At 40.8% G+C, this 18,498-nt stretch overlaps 1 protein-coding gene across 4 annotated transcripts in view; it reads right to left on the bottom strand.

Annotated features, from left to right (window-relative positions):
* Positions 1-18,498, bottom strand: part of PDGFD (platelet derived growth factor D) — a 138,356-nt gene that overhangs the window by 52,772 nt on the left and 67,086 nt on the right. Inside the window, exons 2-4 of one of the 4 annotated variants that reach the window (XM_084225196.1) lie at positions 6,108-6,312; positions 1,958-2,138; positions 1,250-1,291 (exon numbers count right to left, since the gene is read on the bottom strand). In XM_084225196.1, the coding sequence (XP_084081322.1) occupies positions 1,250-1,291; positions 1,958-2,138; positions 6,108-6,312 (428 nt within the window). The remainder of the gene's footprint in view (positions 1-1,249; positions 1,292-1,957; positions 2,139-6,107; positions 6,313-18,498) is intronic. The other 3 variants (XM_084225197.1, XM_084225198.1, XM_084225199.1) reach the window with 3 other exon arrangements.

The following is an 18,498-nucleotide window of genomic DNA, read 5'->3' as shown; positions in this document are numbered from 1 at the left end:
TGAGTAACTGTGAGAAATTCACCCAGTCGTTCTGGCATGATGCACAGAAGATGGAGCTGATCAATAAATTCCAAATCACTTATTTTCTCTGGAAATTATCAGAGTCTGGTATACAAATAAACAACTACCATGCAGATCCAAATGCCACACATGAGAAAAAGCACAGGAATTAAGAGATTTGTGCATATCTTGTGCATCGTGTTCCCAGAAGTAGGCCTTTGTTGGAGAAGGTTATGAAGGGAAAGAAAACAAGACAATGTAAAGGTTCTTAATTTCATTTCATAGAAAATGCCATGGGTTTTTTTGCATGCTTCATTAATGCTCCCTGGTCTACTGACTAGAAACACACAGCGAGTCCAACCTTCAGGGGTCAGCAGTGCTCAGGAGATCTCTGAACTGTGCTCTAGGCAACTGTGGGGACTATGGCATAAGGGCTGACTCTGCTCAGAATTAATCCTGCATTTTAGGTTGTATGGTTAGCAATCTGAAGAGCAGTTAACTGAAAATCAGCCCCCATCTCACAAATACCACCAATCACCAGGGCTCTTCTCTGAAATAAAGCAGTATTCCATTCAGAGGGTGCACTTAGAGATTATTTTTGTAAATAGATTTGCTAGATTGCAAATTCTCAGTTTACTCCCTAGTTTTGAAATTAGATAAATAAAATAGCCTTTTCTGAGCTTTCTAGTGCAGAGAGTCCTGTGTCTTATGAGTGATAACATTCATTTTTTGGAAAGATGAATACTGTCAGACTATCTGTATATTCTCTGGAATAAAACCTGCTAAATAAAGCAGGGTTTCTGTGGCTGTGCTGAAATACAAACAGTATAAAGAAAGGCTGCTCCTTCACTCTCATTTTTATGCCAGTGGTCTTTCATAGACTGTTCTGCCTGAATTTGAGTTTTAGTAGATTATCTTCAAATTAGAGCTCAGGATGTACTTACAATTTAAGGCTTTACTCCACTAGAAGCCTAACAATTTAAATACAAGGGAGCAAAATCTTTCTAGCTTTGCTCTGTCTTGACAATGTGCTGTTTATGGACTCTTTTTAGCATACACAGGCATACATGCATGCAAAGCCAAGAGGTAGAAGTGAAATGACTCAAACAATTAATCTTTCCCGTTACAACATTATTGCTATTCCAGGCTTTCTTATTCTTGTTAAAGGACAGTGGATTTAACAAAAGGGAATAAGAAATGTGATGGATAGGAAAATATAATGATGACAGTATAATAAATTATTGCTTACCATTTCTTGAGTGTTTGCAAAATCTGCCTCTTTCGAGCTACACTGCACCAAAAGCATCGTATTATTAATCAGGGCAATACAAAGGAATACATATTTGTATCAAAATCTACTTAAGTGCACTGAACACTCCTGCTCCCTAAAAGCAAAACCAAAATAAAAACAAACAAAAAAGATATTTTCACCCCATTGAAACAGTACATGATACACTACTAATGCTTCTGCTTATACTGAGCTATGTTGGTATCTGATTAAAAATACAGTCTGAGCCTTAGCACACTGTCTTGCATGCAGACTTTTATTGAATACATGATAAACTACTCTTTAGCAGAGAATCACAGCCATAACCCCTCAAGGTATTTTTATTTGACCTCAAATGAACATGAAAAAGGGGTTCACAGAGCAGCCATTTCTTTGCTATTTCTGCAGCATCTCTCAAGGCAGTGGCAGTGCAGCTTTAGTGTAGAAAGTGTTAGTGCTTCTGAAACATGTAATTAGAGTAAATCTTGAACTGAACATGACTTTATTTTATATTTAATGACACGATGTCAAAAATACTTTGATCTGCATTAATGCAGTTGCTGGAATAAAATTACTTTCAGTCATTTAGTGTTTTGATCCCACGTTTAGCTACACCATCCAGTCTTCAAGAACTGATGCTCTTTTACACTGCAAGCTGTCTCTCACCCCTATTACCCCTGGGAGACTTACCACAAGAGAGTAACATATCTTGAATCCAGGTTTAGCCACAAAGTAGTCATCGGATTTGAAGGTTATCTTTATGTGATTTGTCCTTGATGTTATTCTCGGAGGTACTTCCTTGTGCCCACACCACCGTCCTCGAATAACTGTACTGGTCTCTGACACATCTTCCACTTCCACAAAGTCATACCTGAAAAGAGTATGAAGAATTAGTTTCTGCTGACTCTGGTTACAGAAGGTGCTTGCAAATTGACAGGAGCACAGCTGGAGACACAAAGACATCTGTCCCTTGTTCTCCACTCCAAAACATCAGACTAAATATTACAAATGGTGGACAAGTTTGTGTGCCACTAAATAAACTAAGCTGCAAGCTACTGCCTGAGTGCTCAAATGACTGATTTCTGTGCTCCTGGAACATGACAGTATTTGCTGCCACGTTAAAATAGCAATAAGAGGCACTTGCATGTGCTTAGTATACAGTAAGCATACGCATTGTGTTTCATGTGGTGGGTAAATAATTTAGAGACCTGATAAAATATTATTTAAGGCAAGCTGCCCAACCTGAGCAGCTGCAAGCACTTGTGCACTTTCTGGTGGTCTCCCAACTCCCTGCAGCAGCAGCAGCCAGAGGTGCCTGCCTGCTCTGTCGGTCAGAGGGCTAGAGAGGGGCAGCCACTGTGCCAGCAGCAAAGGGAGATGCTGGAGGGACACAGGGCAGTGCATGATACTGAAAGGTGCTTTTCTGGACCTTCCTTGTAGGTGGCACATTGCTCCTGTAGCTGGTATGGAAAGGTTTATGTCCAGCTTTCAAACGGGAAAGCATGCTGCCGCTCTGCGTGCTGCAGTGGGGAGTTCATGTGCATGCTGTCACCAGGGAAAATGCAACAGCACACCTTGTTCTGTGAAAAGTCACATCTTGGCCAGGCAGTGGTCCCTGAGCCCAAAGAGAGTGCTGCCAGGAGCAGAAGGCACCAAACCCCAGGGATGAAGGGACACAGTGGCAGCACTCACTGCTCCAGCCTGTGCATTTGCCCGCTTGGGTATAAACTACTAAGTAAATAAATAAATAAATGATTACAGTTATTGAGCTGGAGAATAAAGGGGACAGAGAATGAAGTTCTGCTTTTACTAAATCTATGACAAAATGTCTCTCAGTATCTTTGGAGCCAGAATTAGGCCCCACACATTGCTGCCAGTGGGGCAGAGGTGATGACAAGATGGGCAGTTTGAGTGCCATCTTCACAGTACAGTTAAGCCTTAAAACTCTGGAGGTCTTTACCAGGAATGTTTTCTATTATCAAAGCATCTGCTCCCTCCAAAGAAGGAGTTCAGGACTGCTGAGTGATTCTTATTAGCAATGCACTGCTTCCCACCCCCAAGTCTGTGGGCCAAGCACCCTCTGCCCTGCCCAGTTGTGGGAGCTGAATAGCTCTGTAAATAACAGACCTGCTCTTCTTTTTCTGCTGAGAGCCCATGAGAAGAAAACCACAAGTACTATGTGGTTTGAGAATATCAGCTCTGCTGCTTTTATATTCATCTACACCAAACTGCACAGAACAGAAAATAACAGATCCACCATGACCACTTAAATCTGCCCAAACTCTGCTGAAACATTCTTTTTTTGAAGCACACTAAAATTTAGTTCCAGGCAGTTGTAAACTTGTCTCAATCTCCCCCCACCATCCCAAGGTCCCACTTCCTGGTGCTGATGGATGTGGTACCCAGCAGAGCTCCTAAGGATCCACCCCAGTCCCCTGGGAAGCAGGGAACTGTGAATGCCTATTGCAACACAAGGGGTTGTGGTGTTCAGCAGGAGATAACCTTGTAAGCTTTGGTGAAAGCTGTCCTGACTGGTCTCCCCACTTTTAGAAGCCAGAAGCCAGACTAAGCAGCAAGACCAGGGAAAATCCATGGACTTTCAAGGATTATATCTGCTTTCCACAACAGAGGCTTTGCTGCAAGGCTCACAGAAGTAGGTCTATTCTCAGTTGCTTCTGTGCATCCAAGGAGCCTCAGAGGGTGGGTAATTTAATTGCTTTTCAGAATCATCTCTTATCAAGAGCCTGTGGAAATGCTAACAGCACTTCTTGAACATTCTGTAAGACCTTGAATATTTCCTCTCCTTCTTCAGAAGCTCTGAAGAAATATAGCTCTGCTAAAATATACCTTTTCATTCCTCAGCCTGAATGAATTTCAATCAGTTCAGTCTTAATAATATGCAAATTGCAATAATTAGCATTAATGAAAAATTGAAAGAAAACACTAGGAAGTTTCTGGAGAAAAATGCTGAAGGTCAAAAGCAAATACAAAAGCAAGGTAAGGTGCAGAGGTCCTGAATTACTTGTCCAGTATGCCTTCAAGCACATGCTCAGCTCTTGGCATTCATTTCAATTATAACAGTCCTGGATGTCTCTCTAAAGCAGCACTGCAGGGATTGTCAGGGACTGAAGCTGCAGAAGGGATCTAGTTTTGAAAAATATATTGAGCCTTAACAAAACATCCAACTGCATGCAGTATTTAAGAGTCTTAAATCACAATCTGTCTGACCAAAAAATTCCTTGCTCTGGAAGTAATACTACCCAAATAAAGGTCTTCCAGAAACTCTAGGGGAAGTTTTACTGCAGAAAAGGATGTGATATTTCTCCAGCACTATGGATGATGGAAGGTCTTTGCTTTTCTCTGCATTTTAAATTAGCTGCTCTGGAAAAAGCAAGCAGACTGTCTTCCAAGATGCTCTCCAAGCACATAATGCCAGTAACAGCTTGACTTTCCCTCACTGTGCCACCACCTTCAATGGCTTTTGACAGACAATACTTCATCTTTTTTTCCACACTAAATTAGCCCTCTGTTTCAAAGTTCCAATGCTTTAAGGTCAGCCACAGTTTATCCACTATGTAAATATTAACAGGCCGCTTCTGTGTGCATTAGGCTCTGAATCTGGGAAAGCATTTGGGGTACTGGGAGATTACTGTTGTTACTGACTCTGCTGCTGATCTTGGACCAACATCACCAGAGCAGACCTGCCAAGGAGCAGGGAAGGAGAGCCAATTTTAGGCTGCATTCTTTTATTGCTACATGGAAAACAAACCTGCAGGAATGGTTCCCTCTATTAGTAATGCAGAAAATTTAACAAAGAAAAATAAGGAAAAAAATCCATGCTGTAAAATGCCTGCAGAGATGCCAAGCCCTACAAACACAAATTAATTGACAAAGATAAGATAAGAAGAGGCTGGGTGTGCAGAAACACTAACAAGCAAGTTCTGTGCATAGATAAGGTGTAAGTAACAACATGGTCACGCAGAGTTGGAGGCTGAGACTTGAGCATTTCAAGTAAGTAGCATCCCAGCAATCTGCCTTTTGGAGGGCATGGGAATCCTGAGCCTGTTTTCTCCCACAGAAAAGAGCTGAATAACAGAAATATAAACACATGGATTTATACTGTTTTAGTGAATGGAGGCAAGATTTACCTCTGTACTCTACTAATGCAAAACAGTTTATCCACCTAGGTTAATCAGCCAGATCAGCTGAGCTTAAGGTCACTTTTGCTTAAAAGGGGAACTAAAGACACTGGGATATGGTAGGGCAGGCTTTAACAGATTTACAGATGTATCAGCATGCATTAGGACACTGATGTTTGTGGACCCATATTTGAAAGTTTTAAAAGGAATTTTACCAGTGAAGAGTAAAAATAAGATAAACAGGTAATTTGAACATAATTCTATTTTTCAATACATTTTTATATGTCACTCACACCCCAATAAAAACGCTTACCTATTCACTCAAACCTTCTAGAGCCCTCCACCCATTGAAAAAGATGTTTCTTGCCTGGCTGAAATGTGACAGAGGTGATAGAGGACAAAATCCTATTAAAGTAGCACCTATGTTGTTAGATAGCTGGATTTGAGCATACAAGTACTTTGTGCTTAAAACGTTATAGAAGGACTAAAACCTGACAAAACTCCTTTGGGTCCAGGACAGCTCAGTTTATTTATGAAATCAAAGACCAATTTCAGCTGGGAGGGCCCCTTAAAGGTCTGTCCTCTTTGCAAGGACATCCTAAACCCATCCAGAGATGCCCTGATTTTGCTTTGCAGTCTCACGCCAGCGAGCTCAAATGCGTTCTAAAGAAGCCCTTTGCCAACTTTCACTTGGCACTCACCTGCAGATCTCATTTTCGGGTTCCTCCAGCCCAAACTGATGATCAAAGGCCAGCTGGATCCTGGTGCTCTCTGGGGAGTGGAGCCGCCACGTCAGCAGGAGGTTCCTGGGGTAGCTGCTGGGGAAGCGAGGACTGTGGATGCAGCCGTTCCCTGCCACGCTGATGGTCTCCTCCTTTCGGTACAAGTCTGTGAGGTGATTGCTCTCTGTTAGTAGTCACAACTTGTAGAAATTAGTATGTTGTTCCAGTTACAGGAAGGCAAAAAACATAACAGTTTATAACACAGCACAATTATTAACATTTCAAGTCTATAAAATGTTGGGTCTAGGAGCAGTTATTATTAAATGGGAAGTACAGTGTATTTTCTCTTAATTCAATCCCTTATTAAACAGTAAGAACAACAGAGCTCAAGTATATAGACTCTTTATTTTACAAGAAATGTACAATTTTTTTTAACACTTATATTGATTATATAAGTTCATTCTAACCATTTTGGTTTTAAAAAAGAATTTAATAAAAGCTAGAGAACAATGAAGTAAGACAGACTGAAATAAAAAATGTAAATAGTCCTGCTTCCCAAATTTTGTGCTCTGGGGAGCAATGCCCTCTAAACAAAAGCAGCAATGAAGGGCTGCAGGGAAGTGAGTATAGGTGAATTTAAATTTCTTTATTGTGCTTAAGTATTTCGTCCCAGAAACATGTATAAGGTCATGTTTTGATTTTATTTATATGGTTTGAATCATCTTCTGTCTGTGGTCCGCTTACTCAAACAGCTACTCAATGCTTACACCGATGTAACTGAAGCCAGATCCTACCCCATGAACAATCTTACTGAGTAACTTCAAGACAAATAGCCAAGTCTTTACTTAATTAAAATTCCACAACTTTTGCCTGAGCAAATATTCAATTGTTCCTGAAGTTTACTTTTACCGAGGTAAAACCTCTGCTGCTGTAAATTCATGGCTCCAAGGATTACAGGAACTGTATCGAGACCCAGATCTCTGTAAGTCAAAATGTCTTCTGAGTTGCACCATGCACTTGCACTCCCCAGCTTTTTCTGATACTGGAATTTGGGTCAGTTTGCATCAAAGAACTGCAAACAACCATTCTTCTGTGCATTGACAACTTTAGTATGGGGAAATTTTGAGGATCAGAAGGCTCCAAGGCAACATTCAGATGACAGCAGGTTTCAGTTCCAAGTCAAGACATGCACCTCTGAGCCTCCACCTGTGTTCCTTCCCCACATGATGAATGGGGATCTACATGAATTTGGACACTTGTTTTCATGTAAACACCCAGACTCTGGTGTCTTTATCTTAAACTGAACATCACTCCACTCTGCTGAATGCCACACCAACCTCCAGTTCCACTGCAAGCAATAGAAATAGAAAACTGGTTCCTTTTCCTGAATCTCGCTACTGAGGAAGAACAAATGGGGGAAAATATCTCCACCAGGACACTCTATGAACGCTGGAAATACAAAACCAAAGCAACCAGCCACAGCTATCTGTCACACACACTAATCTAAGTCTTCACTTTTAAAATAAAATCTAATGTGTGACTGAATTTTTCTACGTTCTTTATAGGAAATAAATATACTTGCTTTATAACTGCTCAGGAATCCAGACAAACAGTTCCAACTTCTTGATTAGTACATCTATTTTTCAGGTTGCTTTTCACTGGTTCCTGGTTGTAAATACCTCCCTGCATGCAGCTGTAAACAAAGCACGGTTGTCTAACCATTCATTGTACTCTTCTGACAGCATAGTAATTCTAGACTCTAAACAACCTGAAACTCAGAAAAAAAAAGTCTAGGTTTCTTATAAAACTATCTCCACAGACCTAATTGTGACATCTTTCTAGGATGCTTTCACACTCTGAGCTACCCTTTCTAAGCAAACACAGCCCTAGTTTAAAAAGTGCAGAACTAGTCAGTTTTGTTTCATTCTGCTTTAACCAAAAAACTTGCATTGGAAAACTGCCAGTTTGGTGAAAATAAAGACCACCCACCTATTAGTTTTGTTACGATTTTCATCAGGGACATCTATGCTGAAGTCTGTTTTGTATTTGCTTTTATTCTAAAAAAAGGACAAAAAAGACATCTGTGGGGTTTTTTGTCCTCTGGTCTGGAATGAAACAAAATGTCCAGCCAACACTACTGAGCTCTTACTGAAATCCTGAGGACCTCTGAACTCTGAAAACACCCAGTACACTAAGAGGACACTATTTCACAGGACTTTATCCAAAACATCCAAGAAAAGGGATAAAAATAAACCAGATTTGATGATAAGTTCTAGTGAAAAACAACCATCCCCTGAGTCAGAACAAAAGTTACTGCAGTAAAACATGGCAAAACTCATCCTGCGCCTGAGAGTCCATTACTCTTCTTTCTTGAACAACAAACTATTGTCATTTTCCCTCTGTCACCATGCACTTCACTGTGGGGTTCAATCCAGTTCATGATTCTGAGGGAAAGGTTCCCTTTTCCCAGGCAATCCTAGCACAGGCTTTACTCTCATGTCGTCAGCTGCTGAAATTAGAGTTCTGGGGACAGTATCTCTGAAATGTGCTCATACATTTACCCCCAAACAAAACATCTGTGCACACGGCACACCAGCTGAGAATGAACACGACTTTCTCTCTTGTACATCAAGAAGAGGGTCTGCCACAGCTTTTCATTTAAATTAAACTCTGAATAGTGCAGACTGCAGTGCTCTGCCTGCAAGGCAGTCACACCTGACCAAGACTTATGCTGAAATGTCACGGCTGGCACAGCTCTGCAGTATCCAAGTTGTACAGGTACATGAAGCAATAGAGCTGCACGTGTTATGGAGCTTATAAATCAAAGCACAGTGACTTGTTATTTCCATCATGGTTAACGTGGCAATTATGAAGTCATTGTAGAGGAAAGGCTGGAGAGAAGCACGGGGAGAAAATGCTCACTATAGTAAAATAAGGGATATTCAAATATTCCACTCTGAGGAAAAGCCCTTTCCATAACGGAATAAAGTATGTTTGATAAGAATGGCCATAAATACTGTTTCTATAGCCCACATGGGATGAAATCTAAAGCTATTCAGAGCCTTCACCTGATGCTGGGGCAGACTCTTCAGGAGCTCTGAAACTTCCTGATTCCCTCTCACCCTCCTCACCATGCACTAAATTACAACCTGAAGTGGTGTAGCCAGCACAGAATTTTCTAAGGTGATTTTCATTAGGATTTCAGAGATAGAACACAGTCAACACAGAGTTGCCCCCAGGAGGTTGGCTCCTCATGAATCATCAAGCATCTGGGAAACAGCTTGAGGAGATGTGAGCAACTCTCGTACCTTTTGTATCAACAAAGCTATGAGACTAAAATAGGACCTTTCCAAGCAGACAAGTATTGTCCTCATCAGATACACTGGGGGAACTGATAGAAATCACATACTCACCAAGAGAAAAGTTGGGATAAAAAGCCTTTAATAAAAGATATGGACAAAGGCAAAGACAGTGCCTCTTTCAAGGCACTGAACTGTCCCATGTTGCAACATAACACAAAGCAGCACTACACTGTGTCCTGGATGTCACATTCTAACTGTATTCCATAATGCTTTATGGGAGTAAATAAAACACGACAGTGCATAATGCACTGCCTGTCACATTTACTAAAAAGCATATAAAATCATTTCACAGTGAGTAAAAGCAGGTGCTATGTCACAAACCAAAAAGGCCATTTAGGCCATAAACAGAAGGAGGATATTCTAGATGGCAGAAGCCACAAACACATCCTTGCACTGGGGGAGAAAAACTATCTCATAAGGAAGATGAATGGGAAGGAATCTGGAAGACATCATTTTTGGTGAGGCAATTCCCTGTAGAGAGTCTGAGCTGATTGTGAAGCAGCTTGCTCTATATTTTATTTATCTGAACTAATCTCTCCTTTTTTTTCCTGTCTTAATTCTTTCACAACCACTAATTTTAAACATAATGGCATACATGACAGTCCAGCTGTCCAAATTAGGGAGCTCCCATTTAAATGCTCAATGCTGCATTTTCCAAAGGGTTTGCCTTCCTACCCCTGCAAGGAGTGCAGCTGGGTGTCAGAGCTGGAACTGGGATGTACAGTTTAATATTCAGGAAAATGTGCTTGTCTCAAGACAGTACCCACCATGGGTGCCCACTGCATCCAGTGTTTCCCTTTCCCGGTGAGACCATGCTGCAGGAGCAGCAAGAATCAGAAAGATGAATTTCATCTGTTTTCTCTGGATACCTGCACTTCCTTGAGCAGGTATCAACACTTTAGCAATGTATCAACACTTTCCTGTTAAAGCTACTCCTCCTACTCATGACATGCCTATTACTACAGACAGAAGTCTGCTTGTAGCATCATCATCATTCAACAGACAATGAATTCCTTCACTGAAACAAGGGTAATAATAATTTAAAAAATCCCAACCAACCTAAGAGGCAATTTCTAACTGATAATAGCTAATCTGACATCTGTTCTGTGATATATCCAGCAAGGAGAGTCAGTAAGTGGAATTAGAATTAAGAAAATGACAGCATCTTTAGAATTAAGAAAATGACCTTGTCGAAGAACCTAACCAACAATATGGAATACTTAGCTCCACCCTTCTAAGGTTTCTGGAATTTCAACACTTCCAACACTTCCTAAGGTGTTGTTTTGTTTGTAAATTTGCTTCTTTCTTCCCCTTGGGAAAGTTGGCCAACCAACATTGATAGAGCAGTAAAGGCTGAAAAAATGCCATACTCTGAATGTATTATGACAAGAAATACACCCTCTGAAATGCCATGGAGTGTAACCTCATGAGTGTATCCTCTGGTACAGCTGAGGAGAGAGTTTCTGAGAACCATGGTGAAGTTCATTTTATTACTTATGAAAGTATTTGTTATTTCAGGACATGACCTTGGGATTTTGCATGTGCGAGATTTCCAGATATAACTCTCTTCCCCCATTGCTGTTGTCTTAAAAAAAAAAAAAATTAAAAAAATACAGCAGTCAGTGGTTTGCTACCAGTTTTTAAACAAATGAGATAACCTTCAGGGAGAATAATAGCTCTTCAGCTCCTCCAGTTGAAAATTAGCCTGATCTAAATAGCTGAATCCACAGAGAAGTAAAGAACAGTAAAACACTTTTGAATCCAGATCACAAATCAGCTCATCTCAGGGACAGGAATGCCAAGAGAGTTGTATTTATGGGAGCCTGTTCAGGCAGTCACTGGCTTTTTTTTACTCCCCACCTTCCTGCAATAAGCAGAAACTTTGTCATCCGTAAGGTTCTGAGTAAATCAGATTAAAAGATTACAGAGTTCATTGTAAAAATAGTGTGTGCCACAGCTGGTAAAACTTGTTGGGAAGATGTAAAACTGTAAGATCATTTTTTTTTGTTAAAAATAGAGGGTTTTCTGGGTTTTCTTTTTTATTTTTTGTGGGTTTGTTTGTTTAAATGGATATAAACACTAAAGTAAATCCTTGACAGTGAATACAACATCACACTTCTGCTCTCTAATGCAGAATATAATCCTATATGGTAATACCAGTCCTAGACATCTCTGTCCTTTTAATGACAGAGGCCTAACTCACCTAAGTCAGCTCTGCTCCCATCACTATTCACCAACAGCTCTCCAAGAAGACAAACCAAAGGAGGGAAAGGATTGGGATGGTCAGTGATAAAACAGGTATAGCACACTCCCAGCCAGGCTGAAAAATCCAAATTGTCTCTTAAAGAGGGACTAAAATGAGAAACAGCCAATCCAGTATAAGGACGTATATGCAGGAGTATATTAAGGCAGTGGATCCATCCAAAACATCACTTCAAGTTGCTTTCAGCTTTATACAACTTCAATAACCCCATTTATTTCAATTACACAACAAACTTATAGTTAAGCTCATGCTTAAGGAGTTTGCTGGATCAAGACCCAAAAAAGAATAGCATTTTAACACCACCTAACATGTTACTTACTGCCCAGCAAATGAGCAATTAAAATGTGAACCTAAATCCCACGGGACCTGATGAAAGACTATCAACTTGGTTGGTTTGCCACTGGACTTCAAAGAATAAGCTCCAAGTACCTGCTCCTTCTCTTATTAACAGGCCTCTTCTTTTTATCAGAAGCATGAAAGATACTCCAAGCAACATCCCAGTTCAAATCTAAAGCATGACCTGTTCTGTCACGGAGGTATTATCAAAAGATGCTCTGTGCATGTTCAGCTAAATCCAGACCTCACAGGTAATCAACTCACTCCAAGTCCCTGAGCTGTGTGCAGATCTTTGCTAGAAGAATATATCCATAGAGGATTTACAAAAGAAAAAAATTGAGCTTTATTTGAAAGAAAGAAAATTAGCCAGGGAACAACACCAGTACAGAAGGTATCAAAGAATGAAAACACTCCAGACATCTAAAATTCAATTCAGAGCCATCATCCATTTGGTAACAGAAGGGTTAGTGGTCTGCCTGTGGTTCTGCTGCTGCAGAGCAACCCCACTAGTCCTGGTGGTACAAAATCTGTGGTTGAACATGACCTCAGCAAAGACCACTTCGGAGAATAATAAATGAGCAATTGATAAGGAAATCCAGGCACATAATTCAAAGAGACAGCCTGTCTCTATGCTTCTCACTATAGCAAGCAGAGGTTTATTTGCATTTAATAATGCTATTTTCCCTGTGAAATGGTCACCATCATAACTGCATTTTGCACACAGAACTGAAAAAATAGTCCTGAAATGAAGAACAGAAGGGACTGCGTTTTGGTGGGGTGAAGGCTCTCCTTTTGTCTCCTGCAGTGGGGGCCTTGCTCAGACTTCCATAGATGAATACTGAGAGAACAACTCCTTACTTATGTTTACAAAGATACCACCAAACTCAGAGCAGTTTGCTTTTAGCAGTGACTTGCGTTACTTGCCTTTATTCGACTTCCTGATAAGAGATTTTCTTCTACACAAAAGAACATCCTGAATGTCTTATAGTAAAGCAAAAGTGTCTTTAGAAAAGTAACATATGTTAGGCCAAGACATAAAACACTTTGTTAACTGCTAGTTCTTTCCTGATGGACGGTGGTGTTGCAATGCACCTCTGCTGGACTCTTAAACCAACAAAAACCTGAATGTTGTATACTTATGTATTTTTTTCCTTGAGATTTCATAATTAAGTATGAAAGAAGAAAATGTGTATATCAAGAATGTGTAGCTCTAATGATGTGCAGTAAGACTAATGCATATATCCTCATGATTGTGAGCATAAAAACACATAAAACCTTGAGAAACAGTGAGAAAAAAAATACAGAAGGAAATGGTTCTCCTGGTGCTGCAAAGAGCTTAAGGGAAACACGATAACTGAAGCAGATGTTTGCAGTGAGTGCCAACATCTTTGTAAGAAGGCTGGCACATAAAACTTGTGTAGTGCCTTGGAGAAGATGGTGCCAATTACAGACACAATTGTTTTTAAGCACAAATATCAACATTGGACATTGGCTCATAATGTTTTGCAAAGAAACAGCAAACTGTGAACTTAGACACTCTGAATTTTCCTGTTTAGGCAATGGCTTCAAGAAAGTAGACCTTTATGGGAAGCTTCCTTCAAATTCTCCTGAAAATATATTTTCATATATACACAAAAATATATTCCTTTTCCATTTTCCCTTCATTATTGTTCAGTCTTTTACAACCAAACAAAGACTTTTTGCCTTGTAAGTCTGGCATAGCTCCAGTCTTAAAAGAGAATTTGTTTTAAAATACTGTTTTAGAAACTGTTTCACTCAAGCGCTTCTACATCTGAGCAAGACACAGAATTTTCTTACACGAAAAAAATTGCTGATAGAAGGAAAAAGAAAATCCAATCAAAAGGGGAAAGTCTTCTCATGTTGAACACACTGTAGCAGATAGATAGGCAATTACAGAGTGGAGGTCACATGTTGAGACATTAGGCAGTAAAAGGAGATCTGTTCCATAAGACAAATCAAGGCAATTTTCTCTTGTGATGTGATGTTTCCTTACCCTCTATGTCAGCACTGAAGACCCAAAATCTTCACTGAAAGGGAGTGAAAGGTCACTTCTTAAAATGGAAAGTCTGGCAAAAGTATTCTAACAGACATCCTTTCCTTGGACTCCATTTGCCATGGGCATTTTTTTTTTGTCTCAGAGTCCATATATGAACCAACTGCACAAAGATAAAAGCTTGTGGGGATACTTCAGTCCCTTTAAGGCAGGTGCACTAAACACATAATACTGTAAAGTTACCTTAATCTTTTTTAAAAAAGGCAGATCTCATTGCATTAAAGCATGATTGTTAGTAGTCTGTTCCTTTTTGTACAGTAGCCTAACAGCTAAAAAATGAACTCCATTCTCAAAATCAGGACACAGCTTAATCTCCTCCAAGGAAACAGAAGCCTGTGTTGTGAGTCTTCTATTTGCTCAAGAATATTCAGACCACTTCTGTCTCCTCTCAAGGGACGGATAGGTTCTGGATATTGCTTCCAAGATGGCTTGTCCATTTTCCAAGGAATGGATGGAGGTAAAGTGCGGGAGAAATTCTTGGCACAAGGACTCAAGATTAAGCCAAAAAATTAAAGACCCAGCAGCTTTTCTACTTTCTACTCCAAGGCACCCTGTCATCAGTCTCTGACAGTTCAGATCAGAGCAGAGCACAGCATAGCCTCCTTTTCTGCCCTCGTCTCTCAGTTTTCCTCTGCTGAAAACCACAGCACTGGTACAAGGAGAGCAGAAGACACTGAGATCTTTTCCTGGAATGAAAGCAGAACACGAGTAGGGCCACAGGGGCGGCTTCACATAATTTAGATAAAACCCATGTTGAGAAACAAAATTCCCAGTCTGGGAAGTAATTTAAGTCATGCATACTGAAAGTACTGAGAACTTGAAGTGCGGGGGATCTTTCCTGTAAGTGCTTAGGATTTTCTCTGGAGGTTTGGCATCAGAATGCTGCAGAGCTGTCATGTGGATAGATACTGCAATTCAACAAAATTTCCAGGCACATAAAATTCTTGGCTGTGGCTTTCTTTTATTGTTATGATCTTGCACCAAAGGATCATCTAGAGATTTCCTTAGTCCTTCACCTAGGAACAAACCTACATGTGGTTGGAGGGCAGGAGAGCCAATTCACAGCCAATATTTAGGGACCAGTGGCTGGGAAGATGATACTGGTGTGTATCAGCATAGCCCACAAGCTCAGGAGCTGTCGTACCACAGTCAGCAACCATCTCTCATACTAGTACAGATACATCCTGACCACCATAAGCCAAAACCTAAACTGGAAAAAGAGCTATCTCCAAAGGTTTGATTTACACACCTCAGCTTCCCAAGCCCTTTCTGGAAAAACAGCTGTTTGGCTCATCACCAAGAGGAAGTTATTGGAAACATTCCTTCTAGGCTGTATGGGGGGATGTTGATGACAAAAAGGAAGAGCCTAACTTACTCTTAGGTTTTTTAAGTTAGAGGCACAACAGATCCTATGCGAGGAGATAAAAACACAATGAAACCTGTGCGGAGGAAATGATAACCAGGACTTTGCTGAGACTCCACAGGGAGCAGACATTATGTATCTTTATGTTCTGAGCAGGGCTGAGTATACCATCGGCAAATCAGGATGTAATTAAATAATCCTTCACTTTCATAGACCTTCAATGAACTCCACTTTTAAATGGAAAGCTGGAGTCCCCCATGCAATTGCACTGGAGACAAAGCTAAACTTCAAAGTCATCCTTTGGCTGTGGATTCAGTGAAATGTTTGACTGAAAGAAGAATGCAGCGGTTACAATGAAAAATTCAGCCAGCTTTGGCTACAGATCTCACCAGCAGGAACACAAAGGGACACATTTCACTCCTCCAGCTTTCAGAAGATGACTTAAGGTTCAGACTGAAGCCTCAGCAGACACCACCAGCACCCCTCACATTAAAGCTTCCAGAGAAACATGGTGAACCAACCAAACCCAGTTTGCCCCCACCTAGCTGAAAGCATAATAGCGAGGGGAAATGCCTGTAGATACCATGGCAGAGGATTTAAGGGAGCAAGCTCAGGTTCTGCTTTACACTTCCTGACGTGGATTGCACAGCAAAAAAGGAGAGATGCACACAGTGGTGGCATGCACGTGCCTGCACAGCAGGTAGGACTTGGATGCTTGGCTGAGGCATGACTCAGAATAGGTCCCTGAGAGCCTGAGAAACCCAAGAGATCAACACCAAGCCACTGAGGCTTGCAGCCTGCAGGTGAGAAGGTCTAACCTCCATCTGTTTTAGATGGGGAGGTCAAAGGGGACTATTTTATGCCTGTGTCACCCCAGTTCCGTGCTGATACTGATGTTGCACATCTGGGTGAACACCATGTGCTGAGGTCCTGTCTGTTCAGAGAGCACAGCTGTGTGTTGACTATTAAACACAGCTCCAAGCAGCTGTTTGGCCCAAGAGGAGCCAGATAAGAGGCTTATGTAACGGAGATAAAAAGGCTGAGAAAGTCCAGTAAATACAGTACTCTCACATCATTTCATTAACACCCTGTATCAGAGCTATTGAAGGGAGACAGGGACATACTGCACCATTTCCTGCAAAAACTGTTTTCCACACTAATGTTTGCAATGCATAAGGATACCTTGGCACTCTTTGGACTACCCAAATAAATGGCTTCTACTCAATTGGCTTTGCATATTTTTTGGCATCTGGAATTACAGTCCAGTAACAAAAAAAAAAAAAAAAAAAATCTCTACTTACAACAGCAATGGAATATACTATGTGAGAAAAATGTTTTCATTCATATGTTTGACACAAGAAAGAAAAAAAAAATTAATCTTGGAAGAACAAATATGGAAGCTGGAATAATGACAAATTTGGTGTCAAAATTGTATTTTTCTGATTTCTATTTATTGGCAAGAATTCCAGAGACCACTTTTTTTGTTGTTTGAACTTCCAGCCTGTTTCATTTATTCATCCTTAGTTTATCTCAGTCTTTTCTATGGAAGCCATGGAAGAACAGTCCATCAAAGGATGAAATTTTAAACCTTTCTTGATTTAGAGACATCAGAAGTCCTACTTTACAGCAGACACTCTAGATTACATAGCAGCAACCATTTTTGCATTCCCTGGGGTGAAATGTTCTGGGTCTTTTTATAGTTTAGACTGTAAATAAGAAAATAACACAAGTATGACCTTAAATAACATCTACTACAAACTATAATTAAGTAACTGACAACTTTTGGTAAATGACAGCTTCATTGCATGTTACTAAAATCAGGTTTGAGAAGTTTAAGTATGTAGTACTACTGTCCTATCATTTGCTGGCCTATGTACTGATTTACTTTATTTAAAGTGGTTAATTTTTTGCATTTTCATGGTTCTCCCCATCCCACAACAGCTCCATCTTTCTCAGACCTTCACTTGTCATTTGCTACTAAAGCACAGTTCCCACCTGGCAAACCTCATGAGGTGTTACAGACACTGATACACTCCAGGGTTATCCATTTCTCCCCTCTGCTCACAGCAGCACTGGGCAGCTGCAAGCACCCAGTGAGTGAGATGCTGGACTTGGCTACAGCGGTATGGGAGGGGAGCAGGCACCAGCTAAGAGAGGCTCCAAGAGCACTGGTGGAATCCCAGCAAGACATTTCACGCTGCCTCCTTCCCACACAGCAGATTTGCCAAGCCAGTCTTTGCCCTTGCATGGCCCAAAACGAAGGGAAGCATTTCAGAGCCATCATTCCCACTGTGCTCCCCAAGGGGCATCACTGGCTATGGGCAGGATGGAGTATGCAATGGCACAGGCTGCCCACATCCATGCTCTTCTCTCAATTACAGGTCTGTAGGAGTTCTTTAAGCCCACACTGACATATGCAAACACTACCATGATTTGTGCAGCATCTTTTGCCAAGGAGAAGGCACTCCTCCCTCTCTCTCTCTTCTTCCCTCCCTCTCTGCGCAGGAGCAGCAAGGGTCAGTCCTGGCATGCACTGGCAGAAGGTGTTGGCATTCCCCAAAAAGCATCCAAAAAGCAGAAACCCTAAAAGCCCAGCAGAACCCCAGGTTCCCACCAGCTGAGGGTTTGTCTGCTTCACAGCTGCAAGGTAAAGGCTGAGAGTCTTCCCTGATTCATTCACTTTAATTAAGGGACTGGTGGTCCCCCACCTACCAGTTCAAGTCTAGCCACAAACACATTTACTTGGTTATTTCATACATAAAGCTTTAAATAAAATGCCTTTTTTTCTTCTTCCTACTTTTTAATGGATGCAGAGAACCATTCTGTCAAGAACAAAATAAATGCCCCACTAAACCCATCTCAATGGACAATTTGTTTCTCCAATGCAGCCTTTAAGTAATAAAGAAAGAATAAACATAACATTCTCCTAAGAAATAAAGTGAAAACACTCTTAAAAAAACCCCTTGCTTGTC

The sequence above is a fragment of the Fringilla coelebs genome (assembly GCF_963513975.1).
Source record: "Fringilla coelebs genome assembly, chromosome: 2".
Classification (NCBI taxonomy): domain Eukaryota; kingdom Metazoa; phylum Chordata; class Aves; order Passeriformes; family Fringillidae; genus Fringilla; species Fringilla coelebs.
The sequence above is the reverse complement of the archived record's forward strand: the minus strand, read 5'-3'. Positions and strand labels throughout refer to the sequence as shown.